The following is a 23,856-nucleotide window of genomic DNA, read 5'->3' on the forward strand; positions in this document are numbered from 1 at the left end:
CTACATCAGGGCCCTATGGAATCCCCCGTCCCTCCTCCATCAGTGCCCTATGGAATCCCTCCTACCTCCTTCCATCAGGATCCTATGGAATCCCTCCTCCTCCCTCTATCAGGATCCTATGGAATTCCTCCTCCTTCCATCAGGGCCCTATGGAATCCCTCCTCCTTCCTCCATCATGATCCTTTGGAATCCCTCATCCCTCCTCCATGATGGTCCCATGGAATCTCTCCTCCTTACATCGAGCGTCCTATGGGATCCCACCTCCCTAACTCCTATGGAATATCTCCCTCCCGTCATTGGTGCCCTATGGAATCCCTCCTCCCTCCATCAGGGTCGTATGGAATCCTTCCTCCCAACTCCATCCAGGTTTCCTATGAAATTCCTCCTCCCTCCTCCATCCAGGGTTCTCTGTAATTCCTCCCCCTCCATCAGGGTCCTATGGAAATGCTCCTTCCTCCTCTAGCAGGATCCTAAGGAATTTCTCCTCTCTCCATCCAAGGTCCTATGGAATCCCTCCTCCCTCCATCAGGGACCTATGGAATCCCTCCTGCCTCCGTCAGGGTCCTATGGAATCCCTCCTTCCGCCAATAGGGTCCTATGGAATCCCTCCGTCCTCCAATAGGGTCCTATGGAATCCCTCCTCTCTCCTCCATCAGGGTCCTTTTGAATCCCTCCTCCCTCCATCAGGGTCCTGTGGTACCCCTCCTGCCTCCATCTATTGTCCTACGGAATCCCTCCTTCATCCATCAGGGTTCTATGGAATTCCTCCTCCCTCCTCCATCATGGTCCTATGGAATCCCTTCTCCCACCTCCATCTGGCTCCGATGGAATCCCTCCTCCCTCTATCAGGGCCCGATGGAATCCCCCCTCCCTCCATCAGGGTCCTATGGAATCCCTCCTCCCTCCATTCAGGGTCCTGTGGAACCCCTCTTTCCTCCTCCATCAGGGTCCTATGGAACCGCTCCTTCATCCATCAGGGTCCTGTGGAATCCCTCCTCCATCCATCAGGGTCCAATGGAATCCCTCCTCCCTCCATCAGGGTCCTATGGAATCCATGCTCACACCATCAGGGTCCTATGGAATCCCTCCTCCCTCCATCAGGGACCTATGGAATCCCTCATCTCTCCTCCAACAGGATCTTATGGAATCCCTCCTCACTCCATCCATTGGGTCCTATAGAACCACTCCTCCTTCACTCCAGGGCCCTTTGTAATTCCTCCTCTCTCCATCTTGGGTCCTATGGAATTCCTCCTCCTTCCATCCAGGGTCCTGTAGAACCCCTCCTGCCTCCATCTATGGTCCTATGGAATCCCTCCTTCATCCATCAGGGTTCTATGGAATTCCTCCTTCCTCCTCCACCGTGGTCCTATGGAATCCCTTCTCCCACCTCCATCTGGGTCTGATGGAATCCCTCCTCCCTCTATCAGGGCCCGATGGAATCCCTTCTCCCTCCATCAGGGTCCTGGGGAATCACTTCTCCCTCCATCAGGGTCCCATGGAATCCATCTTCCCTCCTCCATCAGGGTCCTATGGAATCACTCCTTCATCCATCAGGGTCCTGTGGAATCCCTCCTCCATCCATCAGGGTTCTATGGAATTCCTCCTTCCTCCTTCATCACGGTCCTATGGAATCCCTTCTACCACCTCCATCATGGTCCTATGGAATCCCTTCTCCCTGCATCAGGGTCCTATGGAATCCTTCATCCCTCTATCAGGGTCCTATGGAATCACTCCTCCCTCCTCCATCAGGATCCTATGGAATCCCTCATCCATCCATCAGGGTCCTGTGTAATCCCTCCTCCTTCCCTCCTTCAGGGTCCTATGGAGTCCCTCCTCTCTCCAGCCAGGGTCCTATGGAATCTCCCCTCCCCACTCCATCAGGGTCCTATGGAATCCCTCCTTCGTTCAATAGGGTCCTATGGAATCCCTCCTCTCCCCTCCATCAGGGTCCAATGGAATCCCTCCTCCTTCATCCATCAGGGTCTTATGGAATCCCCCCTCCCCCCTCCATCAGGGTCCTATGGAATCCCTCCTTCCTCCAATTTGGTTCCATGGAATCCCTCCTCTCTCCATCAGGGTCGTATGGATTCCCTTCTCCCCCCATAAGTGTCTTATGCAATCCCTCTTCCCTCCTACATCAGGGCCCTATGGAATAACACGTCCCTCCTCCATCAGGGCCCTATGGAATCCCTCCTACCTCCTTCCATCAGGATCCTATGGAATCCCTCCTCCTCCCTCCATCAGGATCCTATGGAATTCCTCCTCCTTGCATCAGGGCCCTATGGAATCCCTCCTCCTACCTCCATCAGGATCCTTTGGAATCCCTCCTCCCTGCTCGATGACGGTCCCATGGAATCCCTCCTCCGTACATCCAGGTTCCTATGAGATCCCACCTCCCTACCTCCTATGGAATATCTCCCTCCCGTCATCGGTGCCCTAAGGTTTTCCTCCTCCCTACATCAGGGTTGTATGGAATCCCTCCTCCCAACTCCATTCAGGCTTCCTATGAAATTCCTCCTCCCTCCTCCATCCAGGGTTCTCTGGAATTCCTCCCCCTCCACCAGGGTCCTATGGAATTCCTCCTTCCTCCTCCAGCAGGATCCTAAGGAATTCCTCCTCTCTCCATTCAAGGTCCTATGGAATCACTCCTCCCTCCATCAGGGACCTATGGAATCCCTCATCTCTCCTCCAAAAGGATCTTATGGAATCCCTCCTCACTCCATCCTTTGGGTCCTATAGAACCCCTCCTCCTTCACTCCAGGGTCCTATGGAATTCCTCCTTCTTCCATCCAGGGTCCTGTGGTATCCCTCCTCCCTCCATCAGGGTCCCATGATATTCCTCCTTCCTCCATCCATGGTCCCATGGAATCGCTCCTTCCTCATATATCAAGAGTCATATGGAATCCTTCCTCACTCCGTCCAGGATCCTAACAAATCCCTCCTCCCTCCCTCCACTGTATCCTATGGAATCCTTTTTCTGTCTCTCCATCTGGGTCATTTGGACTCCATCCTACCTCCTCCATCCAGGGTCCTATGGAATCCCTCCTCCCTGCATCAGGGTCCTATGGAATCCCTCCTCCCTCCTCCATCAGGATCCTATGGAATCCCTCTTCCATCCATCAGGGCCCTATGGAATCCCTCCTCCTTCCTCCATCAGGATCGTTTGGAATCCCTCCTCTCTCCTCGATGACGGTCCCATGGAATCCGTCCTCCGTACATCCAGCTTCCTATGAGATCCCACCTCCCTACCTCCTATGGAATATATCCCTCCCGTCATCGTTGCCCTATGGATTCCCTCCTCCCTCCCTCAGGGTCGTATGGAATCCCTCCTCCCATCTCCATCCAGGCTTCCTATGAAATTCCTCCTCCCTCCTCCATCCAGGGTTCTCTGGAATTCCTCCCCCTCCACCAGGGTCCTATGGAATTCCTCCTTCCTCCTCCAGCAGGATCCTAAGGAATTCCTCCTCTCTCCATCCAAGGTCCTATGGAATCACTCCTCCCTCCATCAGGGACCTATGGAATCCCTCATCTCTCCTCCAAAAGGATCTTATGGAATCCCTCCTCACTCCATCCTTTGGGTCCTATAGAACCCCTCCTCCTTCACTCCAGGGTCCTATGGAATTCCTCCTTCTTCCATCCAGGGTCCTGTGGTATCCCTCCTCCCTCCATCAGGGTCCCATGATATTCCTCCTTCCTCCATCCATGGTCCCATGGAATCGCTCCTTCCTCATATATCAAGAGTCATATGGAATCCTTCCTCACTCCGTCCAGGATCCTAACAAATCCCTCCTCCCTCCCTCCACTGTATCCTATGGAATCCTTTTTCTGTCTCTCCATCTGGGTCATTTGGACTCCATCCTACCTCCTCCATCCAGGGTCCTATGGAATCCCTCCTCCCTGCATCAGGGTCCTATGGAATCCCTCCTCCCTCCTCCATCAGGATCCTATGGAATCCCTCTTCCATCCATCAGGGCCCTATGGAATCCCTCCTCCTTCCTCCATCAGGATCGTTTGGAATCCCTCCTCTCTCCTCGATGACGGTCCCATGGAATCCCTCCTCCGTACATCCAGCTTCCTATGAGATCCCACCTCCCTACCTCCTATGGAATATATCCCTCCCGTCATCGTTGCCCTATGGATTCCCTCCTCCCTCCCTCAGGGTCGTATGGAATCCCTCCTCCCATCTCCATCCAGGCTTCCTATGAAATTCCTCCTCCCTCCTCCATCCAGGGTTCTCTGGAATTCCTCCCCCTCCACCAGGGTCCTATGGAATTCCTCCTTCCTCCTCCAGCAGGATCCTAAGGAATTCCTCCTCTCTCCATCCAAGGTCCTATGGAATCACTCCTCCCTCCATCAGGGACCTATGGAATCCCTCATCTCTCCTCCAAAAGGATCTTATGGAATCCCTCCTCACTCCATACATTGGGTCCTATAGAACCCCTCCTCCTTCACTCCAGGGTCCTATGGAATTCCTCCTTCTTCCATCCAGGGTCCTGTGGTATCCCTCCTCCCTCCATCAGGGTCCCATGATATTCCTCCTTCCTCCATCCATGGTCCCGTGGAATCGCTCCTTCCTCATCTATCAAGAGTCATATGGAATCCTTCCTCACTCCGTCCAGGATCCTAACAAATCCCTCCTCCCTCCCTCCACTGTATCCTATGGAATCCTTTTTCTGTCTCTCCATCTGGGTCCTTTGGACTCCATCCTACCTCCTCCATCCACGGTCCTAAGGAATCCCTTCTCCCACCTCCATCAGGGTCTTATGGAATCCCCCTCCCCCCTCCATCAGGGCCCTATGGAATCCCTCCTTCATTCAATAGGGTCCTATGGAATCCCTCGTCTCTCCTCCATCAGGGTGCTATGGAATCCCTCCTTCATTCAATAGGGTCCTATGGAATTACTCCTCCCTCCATCAGGGTCCTATGGAATCCCCCCTACCCCCTCCATCAGGGTCCTATGGAATCCCTCCGTCCTCTTCTAGGGTCCTATGCAATCCCTCCTCTCTCCTCCATCAGGGTCCTATGGAATCCTTCCTCGCTCCATCAGGGTCCTGTGGACCCCCTCCTGCCTCCATCTATGGTCCTCTGGAATCCCTCCTTCATCCATCAGGGTTCTATGGAATTCCTCCTCCCTCCTCCATCATGGTCCTCTGGAATCCCTTCTCCCACCTCCATCTGAGTCCGATGGAATCCCTCCTCCCTCTCTCAGGGCCCGATGGAATCCCTCCTCCCTCCATCAAGTTCCTGTGGAATCCCTCCTCCATCCATGAGGGTTCTATGGAATTCCTCCTTCCTCCTTCATCACGGTCCTATGGTATCCCTTCTCCCACCTCCATCAGGGTCCTATGGAATCCCCCTCCCCCCTCCATCAGGGTCCTATGGAATCCCTCCTTCATCCAATAGGATCCTATGGAATCCCTCGTCTCTCCTCCATCAGGGTCCTATGGAATACCCCCTACCCCCTCCATCAGGGTTCTATGGAATCCCTCCGTCCTCCAATAGGGTCCTATGGAATCCCTCCTCTGTCCTCCATCAGGGTCCTTTGGAATCCCTCCTCCCTCCATCAGGGTCCTGTGGAACCCCTCCTTCCTCCATCTATGGTCCTATGAAATCCCTCCTCCCTCTATCAGCGTCGTATGGAATCCCTCCGCCCAACTCCATCCAGGCTTCCTATGAAATTCCTCCTCCCTCCTCCTTCCAGGGTTCTCTGGAATTCCTCCCCCTCCATCAGGGTCCTATGGAAATCCTCCTCCCTCCTCCATCAGGGTACTATGGAATTCCTCCTCCCTCGATTAGGGTCCTATGGAATCCCACCTCCCTCTTGTCATCAGGGTCCTATGGAATCCCTCCTCCCTCTATCCAGGGTTGTATGGAATCCCTCCTCCCTCCCTAAGAGTCCTATGGAATCCCTCCTCCTTCCTCCATCAGGATACTATGGAATCTCTCCTCCTCTATCCAGGGTCCTATGGAATCCTTCCTCCCTCCATCCAGGATCTTATCGAATCCCTCCTCCCTCCTTCCAACTGGATCATACGGAATACTTTCTCCCTTGCTCCATCTGGGTCCTATGGACTCCCTCTCCTTCCTCCATCCAAGGTCCTATGGAATCCCTCCTCCCTCCATCAGGGTCGTATGGAATCCCTCCTCCCAACTCCATCCAGGCTTACTATAAAATTCCACCTCCCTCCTCCATCCAGGGTTCTCTGGAATTCCTCCCCCTCCATCACGGTCCTATGGAAATTCTCCTTCCTCCTCCAGCAGGATCCTAAGGAATTTCTCCTCTCTCCATCCAAGGTCCTATCGAATCCCTCCTCCCTCCATCAGGGACTTATGGAATCCCTCCCCCCTCCGTCAGGGTCCTATGGAATCCCTCCTTCCTCCATTAGGGTCCTATGGAATCCCTCCTTCCTCCAATAGGGTCCTATGGAATCCCTCCTCTCTCCTCCATCAGGGTCCTATGGAATCCCTCCTCCCTCCATCAGGGTCCTGTGGAACCCCTCTTGCCTCCATCTATGGTCCGATGAAATCCCTCATTCATCCATCAGGGTTCTATGGAATTCCTCCTCCCTCCTCCATCATGGTCCTATGGAATCCCTTCTCCCACCTCCATCTGGGTCCGATGGAATCCCTCCTCCCTCTATCAGGGCCTGATGGAATCCCTCCTCCCTCCATCAGGGTCCTCTGGAATACCTCCTCCCTCCATTCAGGGTCCTATGGAATCCCCTCTTTCTTCCTCCATCCGGATCCTATGGAATCCCTCCTTCATCCATCAGGGTCCTGTGGAATCCCTCCGCCATCCATCTGGGCCCGATGGAATCCCTTCTCCCTCCATCAGGGTCCTATGGAATCCCTCTTTCCTCCTCCATCAGGGTCCTATGGAACCCCTCCTCCCTCCATCAGGGTCCTATGGAATCCCTCCTCCCTCCATAAGGGTCCTATGGAATCACTCCTCCCTCCTCCATCCAGGGTCCCGAGCTGCACCTAATTGAGTCCTTGGTGGGGACTCCTGGATACTTGTTTTAAAACTGAAATGTGAGGGATTTCATCACTGGAATCAGAGAAAGACCTTTATTTATTTAAGAACCAATGACTTTATTTGAAGAGACAGTGAACCTTGAACCCAGAACTGAAGTGCCCGTTTTTCATGGACTATATGGCCAATGGCATCCGGGCACGGGGCAGGGAGGCCCCCACGGCTCTCTGGAAGGCAGTCCTGGTCAGTGCTACTCTCCGTCGCTCAGGATGAGCTTTTGGAGCAGGTCCTCCTCCAGGCAGGACTCGGGGGCCTACATCTGGCGCAGCTGGCTGATGTGGCCGCCCAGCTCCTGGAGTAAGGCCGCCTGTGGGTGCAGGCAGTGGCTCTCCAGGAACTCGCACAGGTGGGCGTCCTCCCGGTGGGTGGCCAGGCGGTGCAGGTGCCGCAGGCCCTGGTCCACTCTCTTCGCCAGGAGCAGGGCCAGCCCCAGGGCCATCAGGCTGCTGTCCCACTCGTGCTGCTGCGGCCAGGGCACGTCCTCCAGCAGGACTCGGCCCCCGTGCTGGCTCTGCAGCCACAGCCACCGCTCTGCCTGCTCCCTTGTCTTGAGGGCCCACTTCCGGAAGTACTGGGAGCCCTGCTGCCAGGCCCAGTTGTGCCTCTGGAAGTAGCTGGGGATGGAGGTGTACACGGAGGCCGCGTAGAGCTCCAGGCTGATCTGGTGGTTGATGGCGGCCTCGCAGTCTGGATGGTAGCGCTGGCGCTCAGAGGAGGGCGGAGGAGTGGCCATGTCTGCAGGCACAGGAGCGGGTCGGAGGCTGAGGCTGAGTGGAGGAGGCCGGCGGGTCACAGGTGTAGGCGGCTGGGGTCTCCATAGGTCCTGGGTGAGGGCAGGGCACCAGAGTCAGGCGTCTGCAGCGACAAGACACGTGGAAGGCTGCGGGCCGCTGGTGGTGGCGGTTGGCTCTGAGGGGACCCGAAGCAGTGACCGTTACTCAGGGGTCTGGGGAGGGGCGGGGGGCCCCTCACCGGGGGGCCTGAGGGGGCCCCGAGGAGGCGGGCAGGGCCGACCTTCTCCGGAATCCATGCCCATCTCATGCTGGGCCCCTGGCCTTCATGGCATTTTAAAGTGTGACCCGTGAGGACAAGTGCGACCGCTGTCAGGACGTCAACTGCACTTGGTTTCTCGGAGCAGCTTGGGTGAATGTGGTCCCGATGTGGTTGTTTCCTTAACCGCCGCCCAGCCCTTTGGGGGAATCCTTATTTCCTCAGCATGAATCCCAAAGCTTCATCAGAATGATGTCAGCGTCTGCACCCACAGTACCCACAGCCTGTCCCCGGTCCTCGGCCTTGTGACACAAGCGACCTGCACTTCCTCCTGTTCACCATCAAGGCCCCCCTCTCTGCCAGCAGAGCCCGGCCTCCACAGCCTCACTGACTCTCCGCCTCCCATCTTCCCTCCTGTGAACTTGCCTTCCCGCCCTTTACTCTGTCTCCTCTCCATCTCTCAGCACAGCCCTGAAACACATTCCGCCCGCCCTGTCTGCCCCCAAGGGGGACAGTTCCCATGGTCTCAACGCAGACATCCTAAAGATTCCATCAAAATGCTATTAGAACTGGTAAATGAATTTAGTCAAGTTACAGGATAAAAAATTAGTGTTCAGAAATCCATAGCATGTTTATGTACCAATAATGAAACATCAGAAAAGAAATTAAGAAAACATCCCATTTACAATTGCATCAAAAATACCTACCAGTAAATTTAACCAAAGAGGTAAAAACGTCTGAACTCTAAAAATAATAAGACACTGAAGAACGCAATTGAAGAGGAAGCAAATAAATAAAAGCATATACTGTTTCTCATGGATAGGAACAATTAATGTAAAAAATGTCCATAGTACCAAAAGGATTATATAGATTCAACACAATCAATATCAACATACCAGTGCCATTTACCATCGAACTGGAACAAATAATCCAAAAATTTTGACCCCAAATAGCCACAGCAATCTTGAGAAAGAAGAACAAAGTTGGAGGTATCATGCTACCATTGATAGAACTATTCTACAAGCCCCTAGTAATCAAAACAAAATGGTAATGGCAAAAGATGTATAGCTCAATGAAACGGAATAACCCAGAAACAAACTCACACCTATACGGGCCATTAATCTATGGCAAAGGGGGGAAGAACATTCAATGGGATAAGCACAGTCTAGTCCAGTGGTGGCGAACCTTTTGAGCTCGGCATGTCAGCATTTTGAAAAACCCTAACTTAACTCTGGTGCCCTGTCACACATAGAAATTTTTTGATATTTGCAACTATGGTAAAACAAAGATTTATATTTTTGATATTTATTTTATATATTTAAATGCCATTTAACAAAGAAAAATCAACTAAAAAATGAGTTCACGTGTCATAGGTTCACCATCACTCTAGTCAATAAATGGTCCTGGGAAAACTGGACAAATACATGCAAAAATGAAACTAGTCCATTTTCTTACACTATATATCAGAATAAACTCAAAACTGATTAAAGAGTTAACTATAAGATGCAAAACGAGAAAACTCCTAGAAGAAAGATAGTCAGTAAACTTTTTGACATTGTTCTTAATTATATATATACTAGAGGCCCGGTGCACAAAATTCGTGCACTGGGGGATGGGGTTCCCTCAGCCAAGCCTGCCCCTCAGTCCAGGAGCCCTCAGTAGATGTCCTACTGATGGCCACAGTCTGGCAGCAGAGGCTCGGTGCAGGCGTCCTCTTTGTGTGTGTGTGTGTGTGTGTGTGTGTGTGTGTGTGTGTGTGTGTCTGTCTGTCTGTCTGCTGGGGGCCTGCCCCCAGCCACACCTGGGAGGTGCCCCTCTCTGTTGATCTCTCAGGCTCCTGGCCTCCACTGCATGTTGTACTCTCCCTTGAGCTGTGGCCAGGGTGAGGCGCCCTTTCCTGCTGTGGGATTGCCAGAGCAACCTAGGGACAGGTGCACACAGGGCATGGCTGCAGGCCGCCCTTTCCTGCTCTGGGATCACCACAGTGATCCCAAGTGCAGGCGCACAGGGAGGCTGGCTGCAGGCCCCCCTTTCCTGCTCCTTGATCGCCGCTGCAATCCCACGGGCAGGCGCACAGGGGGGCTGGCTAGAGGCCGCTCTTTCCTGCTCAGGAATCGCAGTGGTGACCCAGGTGCTGGCGCACACATGGCTGGCTGCAGGCCACCTGTTGTAACGTACCCCGCGAATCACAGAAGGACGCCTCAAGAAGTCGAATTAAAGAGTCACATTTATTGCAATCCGGGACTATGAGGGGCCATTCCCAAATCTCATAGCCCTAAGATGGTGGCAAAACCAGACTTATATAGGCAAAATCACAAAGGTATTGATTACATCCCAGGGTTTGGAATGTGGCACCTGGCTCCCAAAAAAGCAGATTACAGAAGCAGAATTAAGCATGTTAATTACAGTGTCGGGTCTCGGGGTCACTGAATTGACAGGTATACATTATCTAGAGCCCTTGGGTCTCCTGACCACTAAGTTGTCAGGACAGTTTAGAGTAATTGTGCTGTCCTGGTCTCTGGACCACTGAGTCAGCTGGAACGCACCACCTGTGGCCACTAAAACAATTTAGGGTAATTGTGCTGTCCTGTTTCCCAGGTACAGAAGAATGTGCTCTCTAAGACCAGTATGATAACAATCAATGGAATAGTCATTCAATCGATAAGGCATTCAATCGAATGGGATGACTTATACAATTTAGAAAATCAAAGTAACCTGTCCATTGTTAAACAAAGCAAATAGGTACCATACTTCACACCCTTTCCTGCTCCATGATCTCTGGGGCAATCCCATGGGCAGGCGCACAGGGGGGGCTGGCTAGAGGCCCCCCTTTCCTGCTCCATGATCGCTGCGGCGATCCCACAGGCAGGCGCACAGGGGGGCTGTCTAGAGACAGCCCTTTCCTGCTCCATGATCCCTGCAGTGACTCAGGGGCAGGTGCACAGGGGGGCTGGCTAGAGGCCGCTCTTTCCTGCTCTGTGATCGCCATGGCGACCCAGGGGCAGGCGCACATGGGGGCTGGCTAGTGACCACTCTTCCCTGCTCCCTGATCACTGCAGTGACCCAGGGGCAGGCGCACAGGGGGACTAGCTGCAGGCCCCCCTTTCCTGCTATGGGATCTCTGGTTCCTCATCCCTGGCAGGGGCGGCCAGGGAAGAGGCAGGCACCGGCCTCTTCGGTGCCCTGCTCTGGCTTCTCTGATCACCGGCAGGGGGGCGGGCAAAGATGGCCGGTTCTCCCATTCAGGGCCAGGGGCCATGCCCCCTGGCTCTTGCCTGCTGCCTGTATTTCCAATCACCGTCCTTTCCCTATGGCCTCCCATCATTGCGCCTCTGTATGCAAGTTAACCGCCATCTTTGTGGGCAGTTAATTTGCATATCACCCTGTTTAGCCAATGGGAAGGGTAGCGGATGTACGCTAATTACCATGTTTCTCTTTTATTAGATAGGACTAGAGTCCCAGTGCATGAATTCATGCATGGGTGGGGTCCAGAATCCTCCCCCAATCAGGCTAATTGGGGCTGGGCCAGCCCAGGGGAGGGAACGTGAGAGGTTGATTGGTCAGCACCACCCCTGATCAGGCCGATTGGCCAGCCACAGTGCATGTCATAGTGACTGGTCATGTTGGTCACTTGGTTTTTTTATCCTACCTAATAATAGACAAACATGGTAATTAACCGTACCTCCAACACACTTCCCATTGGCTAATCAGGGTGATATGCAAATTAACTGCCAACCAAGATGGCGGCCGGGAGCCAGGCAGCTGAAGCGAACAGGAGGCTTGCTTGCTTCAGTGATGGAGGAAGCCAAGGTTCCCGGCCTGCCACTGCTGGCCTCTGAGCTGCACTCTAAGAAGCAATGCTGCAATTATAGAAGCTAAATAAACACCATGCTTTCAACCAGCCGGCCAAGCTGGATTTGCAACAGTGTTCCAATTATAGAAGCCAAACAAACCAGATACCTGAGTTCAGCAGTCGAGGTCTCAGAGCTGGGGCTGAGCCTCAGAGCTAAAGCTGGCTCTCAGCTGCAGTGACAGCCATAGAAGGTAAATAAATCCCAGAATAAAAAAAAAAGAAAAAGAAAAAGAAAAAAAGGAGAGGTTGGGAGCTTTAGTCACCAGACAGCCTGAAAACGGCCCTCAGCCACTCACCCAGACTGGCCAGGCACCCCAGGGGGGACACCCACCCTGTAGGTGGTGTGACTAACTGAAAATAGCCACCATCCCCTCATCCAGGCTGGCCAGGCACCCAAGCAGGACCCCCCACCCTGATCCGGGACACCCTTCAGGGCAAAAGAAATGGCTCCCACCCATGCACCAGGCCTCTATAGTATATAGTGAAAGGGTAATATGCCTCCCAGCAACGGGATTAGTGGAGCCGAGAGGCCTTCCAAACCCGGGATCAGCAGAGCCATAAAGCCTCCCGAACTCGAGAACAGCTGAGCCGTGAGGCCTCCCGAACCTGGGATCAGCGGAGCTGTGAGGCCTCCTAGCACCTGGATCAGCTGAGCAGCGAGACCTCACTGCCCTGGTGACAAGCAGAGCCGCAAGGCCTCCCAGGACTTTGATCAGTGGAGCCACGAGGCCTCCTGGCCCCTGAAGCAGTGTGAGAGGGGGCAACGCCCAAACCCCCAGATCGCCCTGCGGCTCTGTGTGTGACAGGGGGTGGGGCCACAACTCCCTATCCTCTCTGCTCTGTTCATGACAGGGGATGGCGCCCTAACCCCCTGATCGGCCCTGCTCTGTGCCTGATAGCGGGAAGCTCCCCAACCCCCTGATCTGCTCTGTTCTGTGTGTGACAGGGGGTGGTGCCCCAACTCCCCTATTGGCCCTGTTCTGTGCGTGAGAGGGGGCAGCGCCCCAACCCCCTTATCGGCCCTGCTCTGTGCATGAGAGGGGGTGAATCCGCAACCTCCCCATTGACCCTGCCTTGATTGTGACAGGGTGTGGCACCTCCACCACCCAATCGGCCCTACCCTGATCGTGACTGAGGGTGGCGCCCCAACTCCCCAATCAGCCCTACTCTGAGCCCGACCAGGGGCTGCACCTAGGGATTGGGCCTGCCCTCTGCCAACCGGGAGCGGGCCTAAGCCAGCAGGTCATTATCTCCGAAGGGGTCCCAGACTGTGAGAGGGCACAAGTGGAGCTGAGGGACACGCCCCCCCGCCAGTGCACCAATTTTTGTGCACCAAGCCTCTAGTCTACACTAATAAAAGAGAAACATGGAAATTGGCATCACTCTGCTATGCCCACCAGCCAATCAGGATGAGTATGCAAATTAACCCAACAAAGATGGCGGTTAATTTGCATAAGCCAGTGGGAGAAAGATCAATATCATATGATCTCAGTCATATGTGAAAAATAACTAAGAACATAAAGTGATGAAAAAATAGACCTAGAGTCAAAGAGACATGGAGCACACTGGCAACCCTCATAGGGAAAGAAGGAGAGGGTGGAGGGAGGAAGAATTCAACCACTGAACTCATGTGTGTATATGCATAACCCATGGACACAGACAATGGGATGGTGAAGGATTTGGGGGTAAGGTGCTGGGAGAGGTCACTAGGGTAAAAAAAGGGACATGTATAATACTTTCAGCAATAAAAAGAAAAGTAAAATGCCAGCTCTAACCGGTTTGGCTCAGTGGACTGAGCATTGGCCTGTAGATTGAAGGGTCCCATGTTTGATTCTGGTCAAGGGCACATGCCCAGGTTATGGGCTCAATCCCTAGTAGGGGGTGTGCAGGAGGCACATGATCAATAATTCTCATCATTGAAGTTTTCATCTCACTCCATCTCCTTTCCTCTCTGAAATGAATAAAAATATTTTTTTTAAAAAAAGTCAAAGCTGTCTTTGGAAATTCAGGTCCCTGTGACCCCAGAACTGATCTTTCACAACATTGCCTTAGTGCACAATACCCACAGGGCACTTGGAGTCTGCCTTTCTTCCCATGAGGACAAATGAAAACTCAGTTCTCATACTGAGACTAAGGATGTGAGATGGGGAGTGAGTGTGGAGGTTAAACGGAGGCCAGCTTGCAGTGTGGGGTGGCTAATGACCAGCTAATGATGCAATGACCGGCTAATAGTTTGAATTTAGAGTGGGTTTCATTGGTCTCTACACCTACCCTCCCCCAAATACACACACTCACAACCAAAACCTGATTGGACTTTCTCATGAGGAATTGGTCAAGAGGCTCAAGTGTTTGTGAGAAACTGGTTGATTTCTAAGAAATTCTTACTGCAAATAGCTGCAGGGTGGGGTGAACAAGAAGAAAAGAGAAGAAAGGGGCTTAAAAAAGGAAACAGTAAGAGGGGGAAGACTATAAAAGAAGAGCCCAGCTGCACAGAGATCTCAGCTACTCCACAGGCCACCTCTTCAGTGTCCCCCGCAGCCCAGGATGAAATTGATTCTGCAGGGAAGAGGCTGTTATTGCTAAAAATGAGCTACAACGTGGCCACGGGGGAGAGCTACAAGGCCACTGCCTTCCAGAGAACCTTGCACCTGGGTTAGTGGTCCGGGTGCCATGGAAGCTGAAATGGATTTTGTGGACCCCTGAAATGAACAGAAGAACAGTGCAAAAGGCAGTGACTATGACAAGCTCATTGTCTGTTTGGAAGCAGTAACATTGACCAAGAGCTGATAAACAGAATAGAGAGAGTCACGGGCCAGAGACTGCACCGTTTCCTGCACAGATGCACCTTCTTCTCAAACAGAGACATGAACCAAGTCCTCGATGCCTATGAAAACAAGAAGCTGTTTCGCTGGTAAATGGGCAGGGGCCCCTCTTCCGAAGCCATGCATGTAGGCCACCACATCCCGTTCATTTTCACAAAGTGGCTGCAGGACATGTTGAATGTGCTCTTGCTCATCCAGATGGCAGATGAGTAGAAGTACCTGTGGAAGTCCTGACCCTGGACCAGGCCTATGGCTACTCCATGGAAAATGCCAAGGACATCATCACCTGTGGCTTTGACATCAACAAGCCCATCTTCTCTGACCTCAACTACATGGGGGTGAGCACAGACTTCTACAAGAATATGGTGAAGATCAGAAGCACGTGACCTTCATCCAAGTGAAAGGCATTTTTGGCTTTGCAGACAGTGATTGCAAGGCGAAGATCAGCTTTCCTGCCATCCAGGCTGCTCCCTCCTTCAGTAACTCATTCCCACAGAACTTCGGGAGAGAGATGGACGTCCAGGGCCTCAGCCCCCGTGCCATCAACCAGGATCCTTACTTCAGGATGACAAGAGATGTCACACCCAGGATCTTCTATCCTAAACCACCCTGCTGCACTTGACCTTCTTCCCCTCCCTGCAGGGGACTCTGACCCAAAGGAGTGCCAGTGACCCCAACTGGCCCACTTCCTCACAGACACAGCCAAGCAGATCAAGACCAAGGTCAACAAGTATGTGTTTTATGGAGGGAGACACATCATGGAGGAGCACAGGCAGTTTGGGGGAAATGGCCACCTGGACGTGTCCTTCATGTACATGACCTTCTTCCTCCAGGATGAGGACAAGCTGGAGCAAATCAGGAAGGATTACAGCAGTGGAGCCATGCTCACCTGGGAGCTCAAGAAGGAGCTCATGCAGGTCCTGCAGCCCCTCCTGGCAGAGCACCAGTCCAGGTGCAAGTAGGCTATGGAAGAGATATTCAAAGAATTCTTGACACACACCCCCACCCCTGCCCAGAGCTGTCCTATGACTTTCAATAATGCCCATTTTATATCTGCACAGAAGGAACCATAATTTATCCAGAGGCTCTGCCACGTGGCTTCCGGTTCCTGGTGTCTGTAACTCTGTGTGTCTGTCAGTACTGTTTCTCCCCATGTCATCCTTTCCAAAGACACCCTGTGAGCTGCCTGCTCTGCCCCTAGGAGGACTTCCATTGGACAACATCCCACTCTACATAGACCCTTGAAGCCTGATGGTTATACAACCTTTTGGTCTAGGTGTTCATTTCAGGAAGTTTAATGGGCACAGGCCTATTTCAGCCCATCCCCCCAAAATCAAACAGAAATGCTAGCTGTGCTTTTGACTGAGAGATCTCCCAGCTTGAAAGCTGCTTTTCACACTGAGTATTAGCCCCAGGTGGCCCCTTTTATTAAGTTGAGCCTGTGGGAGAAACTTTCCAGCTCACTTCCTGAAATCCATACCTCATGTGTTCTCCTGGAACCTCTGCCCTTCCCTGAGCCTCCCCACGCTGCTTCCAGGGACTGGCCCTAAGCAGACACTGTGCCCCCACCCTGTGGCAGCTGAGGGGAATGTGTGTTCTTTGTGGAAACCTTTGTCCTGACACTTGATTGGCTCGGAGGACTGCAAAGAGCAGTGCCTTGCTGGTGTCCTGGGCTGTAGAGAACAAACAGCAGCCCTAGGCACCAAAGAAAACATTCAGTCTTGTGCCCTGTGTAGTCTGGGAAAGCAGAAGAATATCCCAGGAAATCCCTTCATGGAGGTGAAGGGTCGACTCCTTAGCACAATACCCTAAATAAATTAATTTTGGTCCCATGGGTGGTGGGTGTAGGGATAGAATATATATGTGACATACAATCCATGTTTCCTGGCCAACCTGCCTTTGTGGACATCCCATTGAATTAATTAGCCATTTCAGTGGAAAGAAAGTTAGTCTGTCTTTATCATGTTCAGGCTGCTTTACCTCACATTTAACACCCACATTTTTGGAGTCATGGGAAATCTCTGTATGACAAGTGATCACATGGAGAGATATTACAAGAAACAGGGACTATCATAAATATGATGATATGCCTCAGGGATTTTTGACCCTAAGAATATTAAAAGTCATAGGCAGATTTGAAAAGTGTTCAGAAAGGTCTAACTAAATAGTTAATTTTATAAAAATATTTTACTTTATTCTATTCCATAGATGAGCATGTATTATCTTCTGTTCAGCTAAAGAGTGGAATAATTGATTTAATATATGTATGAATATATTTTCCTTCTAGATCAGGGGGACAGTAAATTTTACTGTAAAAAATCAGATAGCAAATATTTTAGGCTTGCAGGCCATATGATCTCTGTGATAATTCCTAAATTCTCATGTCGTAGTGCAAAGGTAGCCATGGACAATTAAAAAAAAATGCATAAAATTACTTCGGCTACGGGTTACAAGTTGTGCTTAACAAAATAATTGTCGTAATGCATTATAAATTGAGTATTATCGGAGCGATAGTTCTTTCATTATGCACGATTATCTTGGAATTCATCCCAAGTTGTAGCTGGCATAATTTTTAATATACTTTTACTGATTTTCAGAGAGGGAGAGGAAGAGAGAGAAACATCAATGATGACACAGAAACATTAATCGGCTGCTTCCAGCATGTACCCCCCGCCCCAACACACACACTGGGGATCGAGCCAGCAACACGGGCATGTGCCCTGAGCAGGAATCAAACTATGACCTCCTGATACATAGGTCTACACTCAACCACTGAGCCACATAGGCTGGGCAACAAGATCCTTTTTAAGTAATTCATTTATTTATGGTCATTTTTAATGAATAATTGAAATGAAAATATAATACTCCTAACACAATCAAAACCAAGAGGAGTATATATAAATATTTACTTCATAGTTGGTAAAATACATAACACATTGAAGCAGAAGCTAATTCAGAAAGTTTTATTAGAAATAGGTGTTAAAAATTTACAGATATTGTGGAATCAAATTGTCCATACACAGTGAGGCACTCATGGTGAATTCTGACTTATGTTAAAATGAGAGAGACACACTAGCCAAGTGAGCAGTAAATAGAAAAATTTCTAATCCTCTTCGTCCCCTGAATCCTCCTCTTTGGGTTTGGAGAGGAGTTTCATTACTCGGTGTATAGGAGTCTTCACAGACTCATAGTTCCATCCCTTCCTCATAAACATCTTCTCAATCACACCTGGCATCCTGTAGCCCTTGCTTACAATGAAATCTTTGAAGGCAATTGGTCCATAAAGTTCATCAATAATGTCTGGTTCAAGATGCCTTCCATCGGTCAAATGTTCCTTGTCAGGGACGACTTTAGGGTCGGGAAAGGGCTGGTCATTGACCAGCTTTTTCCAGGATTTGGGGTCCAGGTACCATGCTCCATACCTTATCTTCTCCCGTTTGGGTTTATAAGGGTCTTGTTGTTTGCGGAGTTTCCTTTCCCAGTTACCTTCCTGCATGGAGAATTTTCTCTGCTGTATGTCATCTAGCTGTTTGCAGGGCCTTATATTCAAAGGAAGCTGGCTTATTTTCTTTATTTTGACTGTATTATGGGTGAGTGGGACCTCTAACTCAACTTGAAACTGTTTCATGAGGTCCTCTTCATCAATGCCTATGTCTCCAAAATTATCATCGATCCATCTGCAGAATTCACGAATTCTTCTTCTTGATTTTTGGAGCCCAGGATCTTTGGGGATATCCGTTGTGCATGCTGCATTTGTCTCTTCCTCAGGAAACAAACTGAATAAATATGACTGGAGACTCTCCTTGGCCGTTTCCACGTAGGCTTGGTCTTCAGGTTCCAGGTTGTCCTCCTCGGGAGGTTCCAGGTTGAGCTTCCAGGCAGATTTGGGGTGGACTGCCTGGGGAGGCTCCAGGTTCACTGCCTGGGGAGGCTCCAGGTTCACTGCCTCGGGAGGATCTAAGTTCACTGCCTGAGGAGGCTCCAGGTTCACTGCCTCGGGAGGTTCTAAGTTCACTGCCTGGGGAGGCTCCAGGTTGACCTCCTCAGGATGTTCTTCACACAGGTGTGTGGGGGTCTTCTTTCTTTCCTTGGTGCCCTCACAATACGCCCACGTGTCCTCCAGCTCCCTGTCAGGATCTAGCACTTTCAGGACCTTGAGCAGGAGGTCTGGAGGGAGAGCTTCCTCCAGATTCTGGCAGTTAACCAAGGAATGCTGGGTCAGGCTGGCTTCAATGTTCTCTACAAAGGCCTTCCGTGCTCGCTGGGCTGGCGAGAGCTTGGAACACAGGTCCGCTCCCGTGGGCGGCTGCCTGTGAATCTTTTTGGGCGGAGGGCGGGGAATTCTATGAGCAATCATGGGGAGAAAGCCTTCCCGAGGGCCACGAGTGATCACATCTTCAGCAGATGGACAGCCCGTTCTGAAGTCGTCCAGTCCCTCCTTCACAAATACCCACCGCCGGCTGTCCATGGAGGTGGGGCACTTCCCAAGCTTGTTGTTCTGCCTGGAGAGATAGCGGGAAGGCAACCTGTCCCTGTCCTTGAACCAGGGCTTACATTTCATGCCCAGGGGCACGGGCTCCAGCGGTCCTGGCCCTAGCAGCCACTTCTTGCTGGGCTCCGGCTTCTTGTCCAGCTTCGGCCCTGACTGCCACGGCTTGATCAGCCCTGACTCTATGAGCGCCTTCTTCCTCAGGTCCGACTTTAACAGCCACCCCTTGTGGGGCTCAGGTAAGGGCCACTTCTGGCACGCCATGGCGCCCTTGGCCCAGGGCGCCCAGTGGCTTCAGGGGTTTGTTGTCCCAGCGGCCCCGTTGCTAGGAGACCATTGCCTGGTGCTGACTCATTCTTATTCTTTCCCGAGGTGGGTCAGCACGTGCCCCTGCACAGCCTGCATTGTCCAGGGATGGCCGGCAAGGTTGCATTCTTGCTTGTGGTACAGAACTGTTCCCGTGTATGGGCACTCCTCCACAGGTCAGCTCCCCATTCATCTTTTGATGGACTTTTGGACTGATTCCAGTTTGAAGCTGTTTGGAAATCAAGGGGTCACGAATATTTCACGTGTTCACATCTTCATACAAGTACTTTCATTTCTCCTGGATAAATTATAGGTAACAATTGAAAGGCGGGAGCTTCTGAGAACCATGTTTTTTCTATGTACTCACAGCCGTCAGGTTTTGATATCTGCCCAAATATGGGTGAAGTGAGTGAGGCATTGGGTATACAACTTAAGATGGCACCCCAAATCCCCCTCAGAAATCAAGATCAATTATCTTTTAAGGTAACATTTCAACATAATCAGAAAAACAGTGCCATAGTAAAGCCTGAGGACAAAGGATAGGTCAGTGCCCTACTACGGATCCTGTCTTTATTTAAAACCCATGTGTTGTTCACCATCCATTTTCTTTTTACAAATAATATTTGCCCTTTTTAGATACTGTTGTGTTTCTTGGAAACAGCTTGATTCTTTGGGATCCTTTTTAAGATTTGATTTAAATAACCAGAGCAGTTCCCTGTGATAGTACATGGCTAAATACTGTTAGACCATGTGGTATGGTTAATTAACTGTTCCTCACTACTGAAGCAAGACCCTTCCATGTAAATTATTCAATGCCTGTGCATCTAGAGATCTTCTAGTCTGGCTGACAGTAAAGGTCACTATTGCAGGCCCTGTGTGAGTATCAGTTATCAAGAATCCTTTCCAGTGGTTTCTTTCCTGGCTTCTAATAATGTATTCACACACGAGCTGATCAGTAATCCCCTGAATCATTCTTGTGGGGTGCAAGATTCTAGAGTTCCGTCTCTTTCTCTCATTTTGCTCTCTGGTTGTCTGCCTTGAGATCTCTACCCACCTTGTTCTCTGTGGTGTCTTAGCTCCATCTCCTTTACATAGCGTGACCTCTCTGAGCTGTGGCCTAGAAACAGAAGGAATGTGGAGCCATCATAGGAGTCACCTCATTTATTTCCTATCTGTGAGGCATCTGTCCCTGCTTCCTGATGTCCAGTGTCTTTCATAATTTTATCTTATTTTCTTTCATTATTTTTCCAGGTGTTCCAGGGCATAAATCTGATCCCTGTTACTCTATTTTCGCCAGAACAGAAAATATAATTTACTTCCTTTGTTTAGTCTCCATCAATTTGTGAGTCTGCCTTTTCAAAGGTCACCGGTGACTTCTAAGCCATCAAATTCCTTAAAATTCTTTCTGTTCTCCTTGATTAGAGATTACAGATCACACCCACATTACTGAAACAAATGCCTCTTTTAAAATCCATACCAATATTTTTTCCCTAATACTCAGGATAATCATCTACTTCAAATTCCAAAAAAATAAATAGTAATCTCCTTAGCATGTAGCATTAGATGTTTTACAATTTCAATGCAGCATGGATTTTTCTTGGTCATAGCCAATAATACACTAATACACAAATTACAGATTAGATGTAATTCTCCAACCATGGCAGCAACTTGAATCTTGTCCTAAAATACATTTATTTCATCCATTCCGCTATTCAACACACATTGGTTCAGTTCTCCTTTTGTATGAGGTAATGTGTGATACTCAAGCCATTGCAATGAATCTTCGCCATCTGATAATTTTAAAGATTTTCTTCAGACATCACTGTTGAAGGACATTCTTTCTGAGTAAGTGTTAAGTGAGGCATGTTGAGATTGCCAATCAATTAAATATAATCAAATATATTAATACAGCTAAGATCCCTTAAGATGGTTGGTAGAAGTTAAAATATGAAGCTAAGAAATAGAAAATCAGTGACCATGATTCAATGGGAACTCAATCTATTCTAGAAATCATTGCTTGAAATTAGTATTATTATTAACATCATTATTAACATTAATATTATTGTTTCCTGCAATATGAAGCATGGGGAGAATATCTCCATTTAAGTTTAAGAACGAAGTGACATTGTCATAGTAAAATGACAATTAGCCTAAAGGTGATGTCCAGTATATTCAAACCCCTTTAGAAATTCACTGTTGTCCCCTTTTGTCATATGACATATACTTTTTCCAAAGAGAAAAAATAGATGTACAACAGAAATTACTTGTACCCATTATTACAATTATCAAGTGAGTCCTAGCTGGTTTGGCTCAGTGAATAGAGTGTCATCCTGGGGACTGAAGTGTCCCAGGTAACATTTTGTTCAAGGTCACATGCCCAGGTTTTTTTTGGGGGGGGCGGGCAGGGCTCAATCCCAAGTAGGGGAGTTCAGGAGCCAGCTGATCAATGATTCTCTCTCATCACTGATGTTTCTATCTCTCCCTCTCCCTACCTCTATGAAATGAATAAATATATATATTTTTAAAATTATCAAGTGAAATATAATGAATGAGCATCAGGAGTTCCAAATAATGTTTCTAGAGCTCGCTTCACTCTTAAATACAAGAGGTTACATTACTGTATGAACATCAGCCTCTTCCAAGTATTTATCCTACTCTGGCTATGGCAGTTAACATTAGGAAATATGGCTATTGAAAAAGAGCCTGCTGCAGTTGTTTGCCATCTCCCAAAGCAAATATTTCTGAATAGTGATTATTGATGTAGAGTACTTATCTTTCCCAGTTGTCCCATTTTTTGCTTCTTAAAGTAATACAGAGCATGTGAAGGTTGTGTGTTCAAAGTAGTAGCTACCATAATTTGATCACTTATAATAAGCACAATGAAAACATACTGATACCTTGTAATATAGCAAAATTTTTCAACATCAGATTATTCCACTAACTTCCCCTTTTAGTTTTTTTTTTTTTAAAAATCAAAATGACATTGTTTCTGGATCTATTTTGTTCATTGGTTTATTTAGTTCATTACATTCCACATATGAGTGAGATCATGTGAACTTATCTTTCTCTGACTGGCTTATTTCACTTAGCATAATACTCTCCAGGTCCATCCAAGCTGTTGCAAATGGTAAGAGTTTCTTTTTTTTTTTTTTCAGGTGCATAGTATTCTACTGTGAAAATGTAACACAGCTTTTTTATCCACTCATCTGCTGATGGGCACTTGGGTCAAATCACAGCTCCATATTTAATTTATTGAGAAAACTCCATAATGGCAGCATCAGTCTGCATTACCACCAGAAGTGTACTAAGCATCCTATTTCTCCACAACCTCACCAACATATTATGTGAAGCATCTTGCCTGTAATCTCACAGGATAAGAACATGGCTGTGCTGGAATATGAACTTATTTCTGCCTACCTCCAAAGTTTTTACTTTTAATACTGTTTTCAAATATAATTTTTATTGATTTCAGAAAGAGGATAAGCGAGCTAGAGGGAAATAGGAACATCAATGATGAGAGAGAATAATTGATTGGCTCCCTGCCTCCTGCATGCCCCCCATAAGGATCAGGGCACAATCCAGGCATATTCCCAGACAGGGAATTGAACCATGACCTTCTGTTTCATGGGTTGATGCTTCCCTACTGAGCCATGTTAACCCAGTGCTCTTAACACTCTTTAGACTGTCAGAAATGAAAATGTCCTTTGTCTTTATTAAAGTACATGTTCTTAGAGCCAAATTCTTAAAAGGTTCTGTTATTCCTTGTGTGATAATATAATACAACTGCAGTCCTGGTGCACAGATCCATGCCCATTGAAAGGAAATTAATTAGAAAGTGGCCTGCAGGGTGGGACTGGGCAAGACATACCCTGGAGCCAACCTCCTGGGGTCCCTTCCCAGCCTGGCCCACATGGCAGTGCCCTGCCTTGAAGGGCATCTGCGGAGTGAGCAGGGTCCCCCCAGCAGGTGGGGTGCCTGGGTCTGGCCTGAGGGTTTTGGGCCAAAACTGGCTCTCTAACATCCCCCAGGGGTCCTTGATTGCCAGAGGGCGGTTCACCACAGCTCTGCAGCTTCTGCATTGAGCATCTGCCACTTGGTGGTCAGTAAGCATCATAGCTACCAGATGGTGCATCTGACCCCTAGTGGTCATTTCAAGTCATAGCTACCAGTCTGACTGTCAGTTGGTTGGACGGTCACTTAGCCTTTCATATATATATATAGAGAGAGATAGTTATAATATATGTGTGGGTTTCTTTATGTTGTGAAACTCAAAAACAAAAACAAAAATTAAAGACTGTGAACAGGCTTTGAAAACTTCATGGAGCTATGATAACATAAATATATATTAGACTCTTCTGACTTT

General features: G+C 49.4%; 2 protein-coding genes and 1 pseudogene across 3 annotated transcripts; 1 reads left to right on the forward strand and 2 right to left on the reverse strand.

The window, feature by feature from the left end:
* Nucleotides 1–7,286: 7,286 nt before the first annotated feature.
* Nucleotides 7,287–7,766, reverse strand: LOC308511646 (ferritin heavy chain-like; the record flags this gene model as incomplete). The annotated part of the gene is made up of 1 exon (XM_081081625.1): nt 7,287–7,766. One exon carries the CDS (start codon nt 7,764–7,766, stop codon nt 7,287–7,289), a length of 480 nt encoding a protein of 159 aa, XP_080937751.1.
* A 5,759-nt stretch (nt 7,767–13,525) lies between these two features.
* On the forward strand, nt 13,526–15,660 carry LOC308511647 (tryptophan--tRNA ligase, cytoplasmic-like; annotated as a pseudogene). The gene is made up of 2 exons: nt 13,526–13,561; nt 14,420–15,660. The product of its transcript is annotated as a tryptophan--tRNA ligase, cytoplasmic-like (transcript).
* Nucleotides 15,661–17,801: 2,141 nt separating this feature from the next.
* LOC308511648 (protein FAM47E-like) lies at nt 17,802–19,451 on the reverse strand (the record flags this gene model as incomplete). Its single annotated transcript, XM_081081626.1, has 2 exons — nt 17,802–18,569; nt 18,666–19,451. The coding sequence occupies 2 exons, from the start codon at nt 19,449–19,451 to the stop codon at nt 17,802–17,804; spliced, it is 1,554 nt and encodes a 517-aa protein (XP_080937752.1).
* Between the last annotated feature and the right edge of the window lie 4,405 nt (nt 19,452–23,856).

This window comes from Myotis nattereri (assembly GCF_964212035.1).
Source record: "Myotis nattereri genome assembly, chromosome: X".
Lineage (NCBI taxonomy): Eukaryota > Metazoa > Chordata > Mammalia > Chiroptera > Vespertilionidae > Myotis > Myotis nattereri.